Here is a 20,664-nt window from a genome sequence, read left to right as displayed (position 1 = left end):
TTTAACCGTATAGTGGCGAAATGAAAAAATATGAGAAACACGTAAAATAGTCCTAGTTCCGCCACCATAGTTACCCTCAAGAGTGTTCACAAGCAGATTGAGGTGAAATTGTACCATTTTTCAAAAAAGTATCTTTGGAAATATTTCCGATTCCGGTGGAACATGTCATATTGAATGTGTAGATGTTGTTTATGGGTTATTAAACCAGGGATTCGTCAAAAAGTTGAAGTTAAGATTGCTTCGTGCAGCCGTTAAGCGTCACCAATCGACCGGGTTTCGAACCACGCGAAACCTTGCCTAGGTACGGAATCTTGCCCGAAAAGAGCAATTTGTTGTTCATAGATGAATATAAATAGAATGTCCCGGGGTGAAATTCAATTTGATTTCTGATGGTTGTTTGATCCTGATGCGCACTCGATCTATTCGGGCAGGATTTCTGAGTTTTGTGGCAGAGTCTCGCGATACCATCAGGTTCGAATCCCTGCCGAAGGAAGATGCCTTTACGTGTGTTCGAGAATGCGGTAAATTGCGAATTTGAAGAAAAAAACAGGAAGAGATCAACGGGTAAATTCGAATAAGAAAATCAAAATCTTGATGCGTGTTCATATTCTCATCTCATTAGTTAATACTATTCATATGATCTCCTGGTGGCATGCAAATTAGTTAGCAGGATTCCTACTACATCACGTGGGTTTCTCTACTTTAGCCTATATACACGGCCGACAAGAAACCCATTTGATTTGAACACATATTGATTAATAAAATCAAGATTTCTCTTTACTGGCGTAAACTGTGAATTCTGTATATATGTATATGTACTATCGCACAATGCATCGAAACTCGTACGTACGACCAAAATGTACCAGCAACTGTGTTTGAAAGGATTATATTGAAAGGCGTGAAAATGCCATCGCCCTTTTATGAACAAGAAAGTGAAAACTTCAAAGATGTTTGAATTCTATTTCAGTCCTTTTGAAGAGAAAACGAATGAAAAAAATGTTTGTTAAAATCATTGAACGCGAATATGCAGTAAATTAACCGGAATGTGAAATTTTTATAATTTAGCAAAATTAGTATAATTTTGTCTCGTGCTACAGTTTTCTTCTTTTCACTTTAAATCTACTTCACTCATTTGTTCTTTGTCATCGTGCAGTTGTTTTGTTTTTGTTGTTCTCGGGACCCAGAGGTCTATTTCCCATAGATTACAGCCTCGAAGCTCCTCTGTTGTCACCTCCAAGATTCTGTAGAAACTCATAATATAAGCATAATATTTTATGTATTACATTGGATCAAAGAAAAATAACTTATGTCGATATCATGAAATCATTTACATCGAGCTTCAAAATCAGTGTTTGTCATATACGAGGCGGCTGTAAATGCAGGTATATAAACCGATATGCTTTCTATGCCTTATTTAGGATTAAATGCCTTAAGTTATAATCATTTTAAGCTTCAAGCTTGAAACAGTATCGGGTTTTATTTTTGTTTAATTGGGTGCGTGTATTGCAGCAGAACGGCTTAATAAACGGATAGATTGCTGGCACATTTTGGTTCATATCTATAGAAGAACTTCGGAGGCAATAGACTTAGAAATATATGAATATATTCCAGGTTATATTTATCGAAGCAAAGACAAAGTCTAAAACGGAAAATCGGAAATAAATAAGCTAAATTCAGAAAGTAAAATCGTGAAATGTTTTGTAAGAGAACTGAGGGTTTAATGTATTGATAAACCTGAATCTATTGCCCCTAAATCAGGACTGATGACACACGGCATTCTTTGGAAAATAGAAAATAAAAGACTAAATGAAAACTGTATGATACGGATATATCATATTTTTGTACATACATTGAAACGTATCCCAGATCGGAAAGCGAATAAACTTTCGATCGTCGATAGATAGCACTGAAATTTGAGAATATTGCCCAGAAATGTTTAAAATAATCGAAAATCATTCGACGAATTCTAAAGGTGAAGAATAATAATTATTCGTGAAATAAAAAAAGCAGACAAGCGAATTGATCAAAAGGGACAGATGATTTTTTTGGATAGTACTCGAATCGCGGAAAAGAATTTTCTTTTTTTTTGGTAGTTGTGAAAATGATTTAATACGATACCTTTGTGCACCGCGCGCCTCATCGCCGTAATCCTTCTCCCTCAGTTCATTCAAATCTCCGATTAATTGATTAAATGACCTGAAAAATAATTCGCATAAAGAAAATCGTGTTTTAAGGAATGAAAGCCTTAATCAGAGTAACTATATGTGTTTATTTCAGTTATGATAGAAACTCCTTATAAATTGAAACATGAAAGTAAAAAAATCAAAAATAGTTTATTGTGGTCGTTTTTTCTAACAGCCATCATCAAGGGTAATCTTAATTTTCAAATCAACATTTGATAGTATTTCTGAGTTCTAGCATTGACTATTGAACGTTTTAGAGTCGATGGATCTATTTCAATCCAAAAAATAAGTCAACTTACTCTCTGTCTACCGTCAAACACTCGACTCCTGGTGGTTTCGCGATCACATTCGCCGTACGTCGATCCTCACTTTTGAAAAAAAAAATTGAAAATTAAAAATGAAATTTACGAAAAACGTATAAAACTTTCGACCATATTGATAATTAGAAAACAACGTGGTGTATATATACCTTAACAGAGCCTTTTCACCGAAGTAATCGCCACGTTTTAGAGTGCGAATGAGTTGAGGTGAATCTTTTCCTTGTATCAGTTGCGTGATTTTCACCTCGCCTTTATTGATGATAAAGAATGAATCGCCGGTATCACCTTCCCTGCATATATATTCACCTTCATGGAAGAAATCCTAGTTAGAAAACAAGAGAAACAGTTGTGTATAATGATGTATTCCAAGGTTTTATTTTCTCTCTCCGCGCACGTGTGAACAGTATTGATAACTGAATGATGACTATCGTTATGTACGTTATACATTAGAGATGTATCGTCAGATTGTGACACGATTTGTTCCAGCGAAATCCTTTCCTCTCATCATCTTATTACAAACAATACGAGATAGTAATACCGAGTTTCAATGCCTAGAAAGCCTTTTTCGGTGAATTCGAATTCGACGATTCAAATGCTGAACAATCGATAGTCATCTATAAACAGCAATCATGCACTCGATCTCACACCGAAGTAGATTTCGATAAAATCTCATTTCCTGATTTTTCGCACGAACTGTTTCTATTCGGTAGAGAAATATTCTCAGGTTTCTAATAAGAGATTGAGGGCCGATTCATTAGAAACCTCCAATCTCCAAGACTTGTCTACATTTAGATATCCAGGCAGTCTTTTTTTCAGTGGAGATACTTCGAAATGGCGCATCACGATTATGGTTGACTGTTGTTTTTTTTACATTTTTGACAACACCTGGGGCAAAATGCTAGGAATACGCAACTTGAGACGTAAATTTCCACAAGTTACGTCACATTAACTATGAAATGGAGCATTCATGCAATTTGTACCAAAAAGTATGATCAAATGTCGCCTAGATCCCGGACTACTGTATAAGCTTAGAATCTCTCTGCGAAGAATGCTATTACGCTACTTATTAATTTTTGCGCGGGGACGAATTTTTTCACATCGATATCTGTTAATTGTAATTTCACGCAAGCTGTATGATTGTGGTAAGTTGTTGGTTGATTAGGATGTTTGTTCGACTTTGTCGATTATCTAACGAACATCCGCGAGGGAAACGATGAGAGACGTCTCGATAATATTTACCACCGCGAAACGACTACAGTCTTAACGGCTCAATATTGTCAAGCTTTAATTACACCTGACGGCATTATAGAAAATTCTTCCAAAACAGAGCATCATCATATTGGTTTGTCATATCATAATACCGTTAACCTTCTTTTAATAAGCCCTACTGAACTATTAGTATTCAGTTGAGATAAAGATATTACGTCGCTTGACGCTAATTTGTCTTATGACAGAGTTCGCCTCGAGGACAGAATGGGTAATTGAAGATCAACGTCTCCGGTATGGTCGAGTCAGTCCTGTCTACCTCGGGGTTTGAATCCAAGCTGAGCCGCAAGTATTCGCCGATCGATGCAGACACATACATATATACTGGTCCTGGTATGGCCGTGGTTTTGTACCCTACGGAGAATTGGAAAGCAGCGACCGATCCATCTGCTATTCACCTTATTCCAATGCGGTATCTCAGGTTATTCTGTACAGTTTTCGTCACCGTGAATAAAAACGCTATCGAATATTTTACACAGTCGAACAGTCGCCCACTAGCAGCGGATTCATACACCTTGTCTCCGGTTACAGCTGTTTACGCAGAATTCTGATACGTTCGTCCTTGTAATTTAGTGAACGAACGACCGACGGAATATGATTCGACGTATGTTTAGTATTTCATTAGTCGTGATTTCTGTGACGAGTTCGCTTTAAGCCCATCCCTGGGAATGATAATTGGCACCGTCTTCAAGTTGACGCTCTATACACAGTGTGAGGCACGGAATCGAAACAGATTAGTCAAACTATATAACATTCCACCTATACTAATCACCATCACGTGCGCGCGATATCGGCTTTGATGCTCATTACATCCATCATTAATTCTTCAAAAATTCAAAAAGATACTTTTTCCAACATTTTCTCGATTTATGTATAAAATCTGCTATCATTAGGGTTTGAATCTTGGATCCAATATCAGTTGAGTTCTATCGTCGACTCTAAAACGGTTTTTTTCGAAGACAGTAATTATCTATGTTAGTTAGATAATCAATCTAACAACTTAAGACCAATCTAAGCCCATCTTGATTCTATAATCAATCTAACCAAGACCAGTTTAGTGATTTCGATCATTTTTTGGATTTGTCGCGGCAGCGCAACTGAAGAATAAACTCGGTGTCCAACGTTTACCAACAAATTGTCATAAAGATGAAGCTGTGTAGACTGGGAGATGACCCAACAGACAATCCGAAGATTGTCGAAGGTTGCCGAATCCATTAACGGTTGATTTATGAAATACGTAATTATGATAATCTTGATCGATCGAGTATGTAATAAAATCACACGCAGTTTTTATTAAACTGCGTCGCGGGTATAAAAATAGCTTCAAATGCATTAGCAAATTATCATCATCTGTGAACACAACGTCATCGTCTGGTGTTCTTGTGCGTTACTTTAAATAATATATGGTTTTTAATAGAAGCTGAAGCTCTCATATAAGTAATAATCGCCAAGTAAATCCGTGCACGCTCGCGCTTGCATATATAGCCCTATACTTACAATTTCGAGGACGTCAGCAATTTTCGCTAGCTTGTCCCCAGGTAGATTCATGAGCAATGGACAACTAGAAGAAAATTGTTTTATCAATTATTAGAACGACCACGAGAAAGCGATGGAGCATTTAAAAAACGCAGAACGATATTAGTTATGATATCAGAATACTGATGAAACTGTAATAAAAAGTTACGTCATTCTGACGTCGGCAGTCTGATCCCATACACCAGACGGCAGTAACACAGTCGATGCTTAAATCTAAGACCAGGCTTATTCTTATTTCTTAAGTCGATCAAACAACTTCAGACCAGTCGTAGCCCATTTTGGTTCTGTTACCGATCTAACAACGTAAGATTCGGCTTAAGATTTAAGACCATTTTTGGACTTATGTCTTCACTGTTCTTAATACAATTCAACTCAAAACTTTCAGTTAAAGACCAGCTCTGTTCTTTGGTCAGTCATCTAACAACTGAACTTGAGACCATTGATTTAAGACGATTAGAGTCACGTCTATGCAACTGATCCGAATAATACCTTCTGAGGAATTTCATATTTTCTTCTCTTCTTTGGAGACCAGTTTTCATCATAATAGCCTGGAAGATTTTTCGGTCTAGAGCCCATATTCTCGTGTAGGTCAGGGCTGAAATAAAGTGACAGAAGTCGATTACAAGATCGGAGCCTTTGTCTGGGTAGGGGGGGGGGGGGGTTGCAAATTATATTATCATTTAACACCACAAATAAGCGCTTGGGAAAAAATATGTATATAAAACAACGTGGATGGAAAAATTTATAATTTCCCCTGGTGTTGATTTTGAAGACTTACGAATACCATGAAAACCTGCGTCAGTATCTGTATATATAATACTAATCTTTGTTACGATAACCACACTCAAACGTGGTAAACAGATGATAAGATAAAAACCCACTATTTACAAATTAAAAGAAATCTAAAATCGAGGTGTTTTTACATTTTAGATTGTTTCAATAAATAAATTCTCGATTTCTAGATTCCTTTTAATTTGTAAATAGTGTGTTTTCATCTTATAATACTAATCTTTCATTTCTATTGAATAAATGAAATAGTCTGCATGTGAATGGGGAATAGCAATCAACAGAACAGAGTGAGTGTGACGATCAGTGAATCAGTTTGTTACAGTCTGAATTCCACATCAAATCTACTCGTTGAATTGTACTCGTGTTCCCGCTCCAAACGTGACCCGTATTGCAATGAAAGCCTTTATTTAACAGACGTTCGTTGGATTCTATGAGAATCCGGTTCGTCGTTAGCGGAATTTTTGAAGATGTCTCGGAGTCAGAGCAATAGTTGAAAATAACTTCGTTGGAAAGAGGTTTGAAATTCTCTACTGTTCTGTATCGAAATTGAATTTCTCGTTTTAGCCATCGACAGCCAATTGGCCGCGCCTCGGAGGCATTGCCAGTTAATGAGAACAGAGTTTGAAAATTTGTCACGTATCGCCCGCTAAACTGTTTAGTCATCTCAGATCGTCTTCGATCAAAATTGCAGCGAATTAAGACTTCTAAATTGCTAAAAGGTGATACGCACTTAAAACGTCTAACTAACTAATGACAGCTTTAGGCGCAGGCATTCATTTATATGGCGCGTATATGTATTTTTGACACCGTAAAAAAGCGTTACATTAATGTTTATATACATTGATACCTAGGTTCTGTGTCAGTCGATGTGCACTACGTCATCAATATCGGCGTTTCAAAATAACGATTAGAATTGAGATTTGGGGGTTATTTTTTCATAACTCTTATTTCATTTCTGGGGATATATTTTGACAATTAATTTTTGAGAATGTGCACTACGTCATCGATATATCGATTTCCGGTCAATTCAATCAAATCCAAAATAACTTCATTGATCCTTTGTATCATCATCATCATTATCATGATCATCATCATCATCATCATCATCATCATCATCATCATCAATTCAATTACATGAGGAACGTTTGAACTGATATCATATAATGTATACTGTAATAGTTATTGACAATATTAAGCAGCATAAACTTTCAACTTAGTTTCTTTGTTAAAAATAATGTGACGACACGAAAGAATAGGATTTAAAGGTCTCAATGAAATTACAATTTTTTTACAGTGAACATTCACATCATGCATACTGGTGTCAGGTCGACTCCCACTCTAGTCCAATGCGTAGCCTCATCGGAAGACCTGACATTCATTTAGAACGAAGAAGTACTTTCCTTAACAATTAAGATGACGTATCTTAGTAAATACGGTACGATATTGTAGAATTCTAGTTGGATAGCCACATGATATGGACCATAACGCGTTTTTAATTACTAAATGTCCATACATTGACACAATCAAATTCACGTGATTTGAATGTATCTTGACTGGGGCGGCCCACTTCTAACGGTTGACTCGGTGCCGCTTGCGGTGAGGCCGAGTGGTTCGAGCGCTCTGGTCGTGGGTACGGAGTGTCCCCGGGCTAGACACTTGGCAATCCTCATTGCCTCTCTCCACCCAGGAGTAAATGGGTACCCGCTCTGATAGATGACCCCTGAGCGCCTAGCAGCTGCGCGCATGTTTCCTTTACCCAGAAAGAGATGACTGATAAATGGTTAGAGTTATAGGCTGGGGGTAAAAATTCCAACATAATGGAAAGTGCCCACGAACATTGTCTCAGTGAAAAGGGCGCTTTGTAGAAATCAAATTACTTATATTACGATTACTATCTGCGTGGTTTTTGTGGGGCTTCTATCTGTTCACGTGAATGCTTTGTCCACTCATGTGACATCAATAATTATTTGCGTTGGATTCGTTTAAAAGTCGAATCTATTCCTTTTTACGGGTAAAAAAAAAATATATTAAAAAAAAAGAAAAACAACGACGAGGCTTGAATCGAGTGTAGTCAGCAATACTGTGATATTATACAAACATAATAACGACTAATAACGTGATGGACGAACTTGTCGAAACAATATATGATGAATGATATCAATGATACCAAGAAATAAAAACACTGCAAGTCAAAACCGATGAAAATACAATGAACTGAATACGATTTTACAGAAATGTGACAGTGAATTCCATTGAAAATAATTATAATATACCTGGAGCTGCAGCTGAATTTGTGAATTCAGAAAAAAAGACAAAATCAAATTAAATCTAAAATCCTGACGCAATCGGGAACTGAAACTTCGGTCTTACGCAATAACCATTGTTATAATTACGAGTTGTAAACTGAAAACCTCGTTACGTTTTCTACGAATTCGCGCATTCATTTCATTTGAAATCCGCAGTTGATAAAAAGCTTTTAGCTCCGCGTTTACTAAAAAAAAATTGGGGAGACGCAATCGATGACGGGTTTAATAATAACAACCGCTGAGTTAATGGAATAAGTGACGGATTTCTTGTCGCTTTGACGGCGAAGAAAATTTCGTTCTATATGTTGTAGCGTGTCTCGACTGACTGTCACAAATTATACCTACGAAACTTTAGATTCATTTCCATCAGTCAGTAGTAGACAGGTGATATTATAGACTACTGTCCACCCTTCAGATGACTTATCTATCCATCTTCGAGCGTTCGAATCGAATCAGATTTCCGAATACATCCCGGAGCGCCGCCGGTGACTGAACGATTAGGTCGGTGATATTGAGCGAGCTGCCGCTCTCAATATTCAACAACGCAACATTGGCTTTATTGCGACTGTTATTAGATCAAATGAAACGTAGAATATTTGAAATTTATAATTAGAAATTATCGTCAATTTTCTTCAAACAGTCGAAGGCCACTGGGAGTAACTCGATTCCAATCATAGATACGAGTATGCACGCGCGGAAGGTTATAATTTTCAACTCAAGCTCAAAATAATCTAGATTAATTTTGAAAGTCAGACGTCATAAAACTTCTATTGATAGTAGAAGTGTTTATAATATGATACCGAAAAGATATGCGCGTGAAAACCTTATTATGTGACAAACGATAAGAATCGTTGGTCGAATTATCTCTAGCGGTTGATATCGGGAGGCGAGGGTTTCCGGTGTAGAGACTGATCAAAATGATCACATGAGTTACAAACTCGTTATTAAGCTCGGAAATATTTCATTTAATTGATATGTCCCTAGGGCGCTTCCGTACTTAACAGTTGACTATTAACCTCTAGCGGAAAGTTAAAGGGAAACTATAAGACGCGACAGCCTCGAATAAACAATGGCGACGGGCTAAAAACACGTCGATAATCGCGTTTCGTTTAGGCTACGTTAAATTATTGCGGGTGTCGTTAATTATAAAGTACGACACAAGTTTCCGATTGATTTCCTCATTGAAAATAACCGACGCGTAAAATCAGCGCATGCCTCGTAACTGATGTCGTATCAAATTCTCATTCTTTCAAACGAGAGACAGCGACGATAGATGTTAGCTCCACACTCCGCCAGAGCTCGTGCGATAGATGTTAGCTCCACACTCCGCCAGAGCTCGCGCGATAGATGTTAGCTCCACACTCCGCCAGAGCTCGCGCGATAGATGTTAGCTCCACACTCCACCAGAGCTCGCGCGATAGATGTTAGCTCCACACTCCACCAGAGCTCGCGCGATAGATGTTAGCTCCACACTCCGCCAGAGCTCGCGCGATAGATGTTAGCTCCACACTCCGCCAGAGCTCGCGCGATAGATGTTAGCTCCACACTCCACCAGAGCTCGCGCGATAGATGTTAGCTCCACACTCCGCCAGAGCTCGCGCGATAAATGTTAGCTCCACACTCCACCAGAGCTCGCGCGCTCAATAGCAAGTATTATGATATACCAGTTCTACACACACAGTCAGATTTGTGAGAAAAAAAATATGCGAAAGTTCAGAATGACGTAGACGTAATTTAAGCGTCGTGTCTGGTAAGGGATGTCGAGCTGGTATTCGGTTTCTAATCCCCCCGCTGTATATAATGGTTCTAGAAGCCTCCACGATGCGAGAACTGTCCAGAATCAATTGCAATATGGAACAATACATTTTCGGATGGAACATAAATATAGCCATTTACAGTTAGTTCTAACGGGTCTATTTTCTCTTCCTAAAAGGAACTTAATTATACGTTTATACGAAAATTTGGTAATAATTTCCATACCTTTTACGGAGGCAGTTCTGGTACAGTTATACAAAATGGCCAGTTCGCCGAATGCTCTGCCAGGTCCCATTTTCCCGAGCACTTTTCCATCTTTTATCACTTCCAAATCACCCTCTGAAAATAAGACCGAGAACAGTTGATAAAATTTCATAACATTTACTTTCCATATCTCAATGTGTTTTCATTGACTGTAGGAAAAATCACTGTCGTTGTATTCAAATAAGTTCACTAGAAGTGCTTCACCGTATCGGTATATTTTCCTGTTATTTCTCCTTAAGAGAATCTATCTCTTAAACATCAATAAACAACAGACTCCTTAACTCCTCTGACTCTCCACTTCGGGTTCATTAGTACATTAACTGAACGCAGTTTATACTTAAGTCGCACAATTATATACTGTTTCTATTTTGTGTAAATTCAATAACCTATCATGCATTTTGTAAGTGGAATCACACACGGACCTTCGTGGTCTCATATGAATAAATATATAGAAATCAAAAAGCTGAAACAAAGATTATAGTGAACATACCACCTTCCATGCATTCATTTCGGTATGGTCTCCCCGCTCTAAGTATCTGGCCCATTCGACATATTTCAGACACACATTAGGTGCACTGAAATCATTGACGGAAACCCGGTGATTTCTCTACGACCGAAATAAGTCACGAAGCAAGCCGTCTATACGACTGAATCATAAAATCTTAAGCCTAAATTTGAATAATAATTACGTAATGTAAAGTGCGTTAATTGAGTAAAGGAATTTCTGCTATGAATAAAGGCGGTTTGTACATATTGTATTTTCACGATTCTATACATACCGTATAGTATATGATTCTATATATGATATAAAAGGTATAAATTTAGACACAATTAGTTTATTCTTACCCTATACGTGTATCTAATATAGCTATATCATTTACGCGTAATTATTATTGAATTATCGTTTGGCCGTTTCAGTAATGATAAACAGCTACGATATGTATATATTTCGACTTTATAACATTTAGATTGTGGCATATATCCACGAGGTAAAAGAAATAACCTGAACATTTCTTCGAGTCAATATTGAAATGTTTATATTTTAAAAAGGAAATTGTTTTCCACTTCCATAACGATTTTGGTGATCCACAGCCATAACCTAAGTCAGGATTCGAACGCGGGACCTCTGAGTTGTGGATGACTGACAAAGTTCGGAAGTTTGTCTGGCCAGTGTTGTGACTAACAATAGGTTACTTCACTGAGTTTCAAACGCTGCAGGGCAAAGTCATCTTCTAGGGAAACCAATCAAACATGTGGTCATCCTATAGACCATATTCTTAAGGGGCATTATCAACTATAGGAGAGTTCTAGGGATTTTTTACCCTAGAAACTATGATCTGAACCAACATAATCGAAACCATGAGGCGTGAAAATGGAAAATCAGCGATAGATCATAAAATAAACAGGCGACGGAATCAGGATATGCTGTAAACAATCTTTACGCGAAGGCGTTATAAGTGTTATCCTAACTCCCGCGTGTACAATCAGCAGCCTGTGACGTCAGTATGACCGAGTGGTCGCAGCAGATTATGATTAATCACCGACTGTTTTTTTCTTATATCTGAACAAAAGATAAATCCCTCATACTCCATTAGGCTAACATCCACCCTCGCTCGTGTATGGTCTTTTTTATATCAAGTGCTAAACAAATACAGCAGTTTCCCTCGATGCATTCGTCGGGTCGATAGGAACTCATCTTTTTTAGATTTAGAACCCTCCAGCTGAAAAAGGCATTAGCGGCGAGCGATGATTAAAAATCCCTGCAGGCGGATCAGAATATAACTGCATACAACACCGGACTGTCAACAACTGTTTGTCAGATTGGGTTTTCAGTTCATCAGTGCCTTGGGTGAGTCTGTCACATTTCCTTTCAATCAACGACGCATCATTTCTCCCATCAGTTCAACCGACATTACCGTCGAGATAGTGTCGTCATTTTCACGGTAAATATCCACCGGCGATTTGAGACTTAAGAATCTCGAGATTCCGCGCGGATAAGCGATATTCATTCCGAGACAATTCACCCAGTTTCCTCTCCGGTTGCGACAATAGCACCACCTGAGAAATACAGTTAATCACATCGCCGGGTAGGTTTTGTGTACGAATCGCGATAAACGCTCGACGATGAGCTTCTTCAAGCAGGAAAGCGCAGGAAGCGATGGAAGGAATCAATTTCATCATTTGCTCTATACGTGTGGCGCAAGTCTCGGTGATAAAGCTGAAATATTACATTTTATTCATATGGCATCTAAATTCCTTACAATACACGTTTTGTACTGTATGATATCGGGACCGTAAAATATTCGTTCCATTTCCGAAGGAATCTGCAAATCATTTCATCTCAATGTATTCGAAAGGATACGGAATCAACGGCAATGATCCGATCTCTGTCTCTGTAGAATTCGACTGCGGGTATATCTCGGATAGGGCAGCCACTTTACGGCCGAAAGTGGCGTCCCCTAGTGTTAGATACATTTGAAGAAATACACAACCGGAAAAGATTCGATTTCCAAGAAGTCGCACGGGTGCGACGTTCAAAATGGCCTTACTTTGATCACGTAAATAAGATCGATTTATAAACTGGCAATAGACATAATGATTCTACCACTGGGGTCAGGTTTCAAAGATCTCTGGACAAAAATGGTAACTTCATTCAAAAAATGCGAAATATCCGACGATCTGCCCCCGGTATTAAGTGCAGAGAATCTCTCTCGAACAGATGGCGTTGGAGAGCACAAAAGCAATAAACAGTAATAACCAGCAGAATATATCAATAAACCAGACGGTAATACGTGATGTGTATGCGTCATATTTTCTTTATTACGTCAAATCGCGATCGGTGTCTGGCGTCACTGTAAATCGCATAACAACATGTACATGTAAGTGACGGAAAATATTAAAGCAAAGCGTTAAGTAATACGTAAACATATAAACCACTCGCTGCTTTCTAGGAAATTGAAGACTGGCAACTGCAGACTTTCATTTCTAGAGCCAATTGTTTATATATATATATGTATATGACTCGGCTTGATTTCCCCGTTGAGCGAAACCGAAACAAATGACATCTGCACACAATCTGTGATTAAATTCAGCAGGGATTATACAGAGGAAGCCTGAGATTTGTGAGAATCGACAAAACATCTAGTCGGCGCTTCCTGATGCGGAGTTTTTACAAGGTTTGTCGATGTCGTTGCGTCGACGCAAACAGTAACAGATGCTCCTCATTAGTTGTTTTGGTCAATAATCGCCCGGATAGATCGAGCTCCTCCTCGATCGTTCGGACATTCTTCACATCGACGCTAAAGTTCTGTCCAGTCAAACATGTCCGTATGGCGGCGATTCCATAAGGAAATGGCCACAGAACTATAGAAATGCGCGAGTTGGCGACGTATGAATCGGTGCAAAAGGTTGCTCCAGTACCGGGTAAAGAGATCACACACCTGACATCACAACGCGTCATTGGACGTCAAGCACTATCACGATGACTGATGTAAAAAGCCAAGGTTGACTGACATTTGACATCCGATATGACGCCTCTGTAATACGTGTGACATCCTCGGTTAGGATTGGACGATAAATCACTCGGTAGAAAACGTTCCTGATTTCGGGTAAAAAGGTTCCTCATTTCGGGTAAAAAGGTTCCTCATTTCGGGTGTATTAGTCGCTTTTGATAAAGGGCTGAAGCGACAAACAGCAACTTTAACAACAACTCGGCTTACACATACAAGGAGGAAGGTGCAATTCGTGGCAACTGCATCGACTATTACTGGTTGTCTTGGAATGGTTTTTTTTCAAATCTTGAAATAGGGATTGACCCTGTTATCTATTTGATTGGCTGATTTTATTTGTTTTGATTTGGTGTCCCTTACAAACCCACCACACCTGCCTGGAACGAAACACGGGATATCATCATCAGAAATCGATGTATAACGGATAACGTTCTGTGATCGGGCGTCGAATTTGCAGAATTTTGTGTTCAAATTGAAGTATTACACAATTGGAAATATCGGTTCCGATTCATTCAAACAGACTTCGAATTGGTTTTTCATCTATAGGGACTGATCCTGTTACTTATTTGATTGGTAGGATTTCGTTTGATTTAGCTGGGTTGTTGGTGTCCGTTACAAGCCCACCACGCACCTGCCGGGACTGAAACAGGGGTTTTTAGCGGCACAGTCGTCAAGTGGTCGTAGAATTCAGCCGCGTGATAAGTTGACCAGTGAAACGGCGACGGTGTTTATTATTGAATGGTTCTTTCGGTGGCCTCTTACCGTCGTTATTGGAAAACAGCGCATCGGTCTTTAATGTCCCCCGAGTGGCGCGAGTAGCGGGCTTGATGAGACGAGAGAGACTTTTTAACGCCATCCAAAGTGGACGCAATATCAGTGGCTCAGAGCAGCAGCAGCAGCTACGCTAATAACGACCGACCTACTCTAATAAAACCGACAGAGAAAAAAAGTGACATCGCGTCGTATCGGGGGACACCTAAAAAGGCATTACCGGGTATTTATCGTGGCAAAATCAGGCCATCGATCACGTATAGGATATTAACTTCTAGTTTGTTGAGGGTCGGTGGAGTGAGCTCCACGCAGCGAGATAAGCTCCTCGGAAACTGATTCGATAAAAACTGGGCGTCTCTGATATTCCGGATGATACAGAAGAGACAACGCGTGCTGTGGAATTAATAAGCGCTTCGATGTAAGTTAAAATCCTTCGACAACCTGGAAATTGATCGAATGAATTCGCACATCGACCCATCAGTCGAGTATAATCTGCCGAACAATGTCACATATTCATCCGTTCAATCGAAAGTATGTCCCGTAAAGATGGTGACATCAAGAGGATTGATATCGACGACAGATACACAGCGTCTTTACGGGGATTTAACTCCCAACATCGCATAATCTTCCGTCAAAAACAAATCTTTAACATTGTCTTCGGGCAATTCTGATTTGTTCGCGACATGTTTATTTTAACTTGTAGCGCGGAAAAACAACTTTTACCACTTCACTCGAAATCTATTCATAATATGAAAAGCTGTACAATGAGCAGTTTGACATTTCGACTCAGATGACATCAGATTCATCAAAGTGTTTGAGTCGTAGTGAAAAATCGCAGGAAATCGATGTAAATTTCCTTGCTAAGTGAATCCACATTGATGATGTTTACAGAGATTTAATTTTCTAACGTTTCAAGGTTTAAACTTAACCTCATCATCATAGAAACCAAAATAAGTGGGTTCACTTATTCAGTTCATTTCAGTTTACCAGTCATGCAAACTTTCTAAAGCAACTGTTTCTTTATTCTTAGTGGGAATTTCGCGCCATCTTATGTCGATAGTAAATAGGGCGCTAGGAGCGGTAATCCCTCAAAGTAAGGGAAAAAAATGCTGGTAACGTTGACGTCACTGATGATGAGAGACGGTGTTGTTATTTTCGCTCTACCCGGTTTGGAGTCTATCAGCGACTGTTTCTCCTCAACAATCTCAGTGACTTATCGCGTTAATTACCGTGGTTAGTCAATGCCGTCACTGTACATTAGAACAAGGGCCCATTTCCACCAACCGGTATAAATACCAACTGGCACCTAAAGCACAACACGTCGTGACGATACCATCCTCACAGATCAGGCTAAATTGACACAAAAATGCGCCGACGGTGTTCACGGTCACAGCGGTTTAATGAGCCGTAATAGCGAAGTCACGCGCGGCCCCGAGCGCGATCGTGGCTGCGATTTAATTACGAAAATGATAATCGTGACAACGAGATGACGACACCGAAACAAACATCTATAGACGTAGAAACGATGCCGATCGTGCAAGCGAGATGCCGCAATTGAAGATTGAATTAAAGATCTTATCGACGCCATGATATTCAGGTTGATTTCACCTAACGTTGACTGTTAGGAAACAGCTGTTGTGGTCTGAATAAACTCTTTGATTTTAAGTCTACGTGACATTTCTAGAGCAGCCAAACTCTAAAAAATGCTATCAGAAACAAACTATTCAAATTAATAAGCAATCAACGATGTAAGACCTTCGGAAACATCATTCACATTGTGAATCAATAAGATCACAATATCCGCGACGAAAGAATAAATGTAAAATCCCAGAATTAATCGAAAAAGATGGTGGTAGGAATCACCCGAAATATTCATAGCATTTTTAAATTAACCTTTCTAAGTCATTCATGTTACATAAACCTTCCACATTTCCGTAAACATCAACCAAATGATCATCTCTCAAATCAACCAAATCATCATCTCTCGCGATGAAAATCGGGAACAGTTGCAGCTCTACACATTGTTTTTGGTTATGTATTTCACAGATAAGCGAGAGTATCAGTAACTCGTATTTTCTGCATCAGGATTCTTTCCGCTGGTATCATCGAGAGGTCGACAGAAATACACGCGGTAAACTGCGAGCAGAGAGTTGCAACACTTAACAACACTCAAATCTTGGACTGACCATCAAACGCGCACGGTGCATTTATACTAATTACGGGAATAGACAACTACAACAAGAGGAAGCTATTAGAAGTATCTGGTAGCTCTAAAAGCCTGTGCTGTAGAAGTGATTGCTTGTTTGGTGGAGTTGCATTATAAGCTACAGGTGTATCAACTCCACAACAACTCTACTGCAACTACTAATTTACTGAATACGACGAAGGAGTGTTTACCTCCTTCCAAACGGCGTCAGGAATATATTTCTTATAAAGTTGTTTTATCAAGATTGCGCTACGATTTAATTAGAAAAAAATGCAAGCGCAAGCTCTAGTTGCTCATAGGTTGGTTTTGAGTAACCCCTCAGACAAATCTCATTCTATCTCTCCTTTACGTTCCTCCTGTTCCTGCTCCTGTTCTTACTAATCTAGCTGCTCCTCTTCCATCAACTTGACCTATCTTTTGAAAAACTGAACCCAGGCAGAAATAATGGGAAAAACTACTTAGATTTTCATTTTCATATTTCTGTCTATTTTATATAACTGGTCGAGGTGTTATGCGCGGACAGGCGTTTTGTTCGTATGCTTAGTTGCATGACTTTTCACTTGACCTCCAATAACGCGCCGTGACGTCATCTGCATAACCGCAGAATCACGATAAAAATCCTGGCTCATCTTGGTCAAATATGGCGGTTCGTCCCAGAACTAGCTTCAAGACCCGATTTTACGGGCTCTTTTATCGATAGATCATGGTGTTATGTTGCGGAGATTGTCTATAAAATAGTCTCGACACATAGCCTTATCTGTGTAACTGTTTCACAGGAAACGAATTTTTTGATAAGGCCATAAGAAACCATGTTTAAAAAAAACAACTTTATATCCATTTGTTAATCAACATCTTTGATGGCGTACTTTCGACGTAGATGAAATAGAAGGAAATCAGATGCACTTTAACGGCAACAACAACTGCCGGTTGAAGGTCATACTGGCCATCATAACCTTGGGAAAAAGCCAGGTATAACTTTACACCGTTGTTGTTCGGATCTATATGTTATATACTGATTTATATCACGCTGATCTGACGTATCAGTTTCCCCACCACCACTAGCAGCAGCGGCAGCGGCAGCAGCAGCAACAGCAGCGGCAGCAGCAGCAGCAGCGTTAACACGTATTGTTTTATTCGCACGTACACGAGTTTATTTATACGCGCTAATAATGCATTATAGGCGTGTGCAGTTTTGCCATTGAATTTAAAAGCTGTCGATGACGATGATGGACCGAATAAGGAGAACACCAACACCTGAAGCGTTATCTCAGCAGCGCCAGACGTTCGATATTTATAGAAATGATCGCCAGAATCAAAAGCAAATTGAAGCACAAAATGAGGCTGATGCGAAAAGGTGGATGAGCAACTGTGGAAACTTTGTACTCGATCGGGCGTAAATGTGGTTTCTAGCCCGCGGTATGAATTCTACTTTGATTATAAAATACAGGTTTTGTTTAAAGAACCGACAAAGAGTCGGTTTATTCCCTACTTGAAACAATGAAAATTCTTTGATGATATTTTTGAACCTTTCATTGACGCCGATTCATTTAACTCAGACTCAGAATTGATTTCGGGATTAATTTAACAATTCGAAATATAGTTTGTTTCCACGAAATACAACAAACGAGGAGGGAGATTCAACCTTATAAGGGAATTGCAGTGAAATTCCATTAATATTCAATTGTGTTTGATACCTCTTTGAACGTTGGACGTCAGTGAAAAATGCGCTATAGAAAATTCAATTACTTAAAATAACGATACATTTTTTCGAAAGCGCAAGAAAATTTTATGATTTTCTACGGTTTCCAAAAAAGATGAAATCTTGATAATGTTGTGGTTCAAGGTTTGCTGATCATTTCAATGTTAGGCTTCGAATTTTTTTAATCATTTCAAAGTCGAGATTCAAGTTTTTGCTAAAAATCTCGATATTGGGATTCTAGCTAATTTGATATATTCCTAATAACATCAATATAAGGATTCAAGGTTTTCCTAAACAATCTTGATTCAGCCATGTTTCGACAGAAGGACCACGATCTAAATGAGCTTCTTTTCAATTTAAGGGGTTGCTTCAGATCAATATTTGCATTGTCTACAGGTCATTGATTATTTGCAGTCTGTGGTGTTTACTCTTCCGACACATGACCTGAATCATAGCTTTTTCTACAAACCGATCCATAAAACAGCCCCAAGTAAGAAATGAAATATCAATGCCTTGCGGGGCATGGGCTCTAAAACCATCTAGCGTTCTAAAAACAGTCCTTGCTCGGGGTGAACGTGCAGTGAGGTTATTCGTCAAGGAGGATCAGCCTTGTAAGTTACGTCACTTTATTCCAACCCAAATCACGTAATATGGATTAATTATTCAACCATTGGTGTCTTCTTCCGTCAACAGAGAACTAGAAACAAAACGTGTAGCGAAGCGATCGAAGATTAGGAGGGAAAAAGTTGGAAGGTCTTGATCCATAAATTAAAGAATTTGAAGATGAAATTAGTAGGAAGAAAATAAGCGTAAAACCACGAAGTTCACAAGTAACTCGAAGAATTTAGGAATTCTCATCAAATTCCCGTACAAAAATATCGATCATTTTGGTTAACGTGTGATTAAAAAAATTCCGTAAATTCGTAGTTATTCTGTACTCCGATTTCACAATCTCAGCCCTCGGGTTCCGTTCCAGGCAGGTGTGGTGGGTCTACAGGGGACACACTTGAATAGCATAAAAAGGGTTCACTATTTTCCAGGTCCGGTTTTAGAATTTTCACTTAATTGCTTGATTTCAGTCCAATAGACACAATACGTATTAACTCTACCAGTAACAGCACGAAATTTCCAGCAATGTCGAATCCATCGCTTTTTACAGGACTGTAACATAGTCACGGAAGGGAGATCAACTCTATAACTCCTTTTATATCTTTTGTTGCCCGTACTCGCGTTGTCTTCCTACGCGTTTGCAGGGATTCCTGTGTATTTCCGTTACTCAGTCGACGCCGTTGTCGTTTTGCATCCATGAATATTGCTATCTAATATCACGGATCAAAAGAGATTATTGGTATGCAAATTGGTGTCAAGAAATCCCTACAGGCAAACGAATAAAAAACCCATCCACGGAGAATCAAAGCTTCGGCTTAACCGCTATAGACTGAAAACTGCCGTGGAATCTTTCCTCCGTGAAAGGTCAGGTTATCAGTCAAGGTTATTCATTTTCGCTTATCGAATTCTAGCTGAAAGCGCTTGGAAGCAATGGCGGATTTAGGGCGACGTGCCCCCACCCCCTACAATTCTCTGAAAAAAAAACCTTTTAAGGGCGATATGTCTTGAAATATTTTTTGTTCTCTTTTGAAAAACATGAGTTCTCACTGAGCTCAATACTATTTGAACACAGAGTGATGGACACCGAAAATTCTAGAATAATTGATTTAGGCTGTTTTTATCACTATATTCACATGCTAATCTAAATATGTTGTTTAAAAAAAATTGGTTCTGAATAAGATTTGAAAATTGATCTCTGCAGTTTTTTGCTTGTAAGATGGATGTATTGATGACTTCGAGAAGCTTCGAAAATGCATCCAGCGGGCTTCATTTTTTTAAATCCATTGTCCTGGGATCGTGGGTCCTATACTCTATTAGTGCACCCCCTAACTTAACTCCTGGATCCGCCCCTGAATCTGCCTTATATTATTTGGCAAGGGAAAGTATGTTATGCTTATTTTTGCTTTGAACTTCCCGATGTATAGACGGCTAGGTAATTCAGTTACCAACAT

At 38.9% G+C, this 20,664-nt stretch overlaps 1 protein-coding gene across 3 annotated transcripts in view; it reads right to left on the bottom strand.

Moving 5' to 3' along the window:
* Positions 1-20,664, bottom strand: part of LOC141903783 (cGMP-dependent protein kinase 1-like) — a 43,394-nt gene that overhangs the window by 7,312 nt on the left and 15,418 nt on the right. For 2 of the 3 annotated variants that reach the window (XM_074792092.1, XM_074792093.1), the window contains exons 4-10: positions 10,381-10,494; positions 5,795-5,900; positions 5,267-5,330; positions 2,653-2,825; positions 2,483-2,551; positions 2,119-2,196; positions 1,850-1,906 (exon numbers count right to left, since the gene is read on the bottom strand). In XM_074792092.1, coding sequence (XP_074648193.1) covers positions 1,850-1,906; positions 2,119-2,196; positions 2,483-2,551; positions 2,653-2,825; positions 5,267-5,330; positions 5,795-5,900; positions 10,381-10,494 — 661 coding nt within the window. The remainder of the gene's footprint in view (positions 1-1,849; positions 1,907-2,118; positions 2,197-2,482; positions 2,552-2,652; positions 2,826-5,266; positions 5,331-5,794; positions 5,901-10,380; positions 10,495-20,664) is intronic. The other variant, XM_074792094.1, reaches the window with a different exon arrangement.

The sequence above is a fragment of the Tubulanus polymorphus genome, chromosome 4 (genome assembly GCF_964204645.1).
Source record: "Tubulanus polymorphus chromosome 4, tnTubPoly1.2, whole genome shotgun sequence".
NCBI lineage: Eukaryota > Metazoa > Nemertea > Palaeonemertea > Tubulaniformes > Tubulanidae > Tubulanus > Tubulanus polymorphus.
The sequence above is the reverse complement of the archived record's forward strand: the minus strand, read 5'-3'. Positions and strand labels throughout refer to the sequence as shown.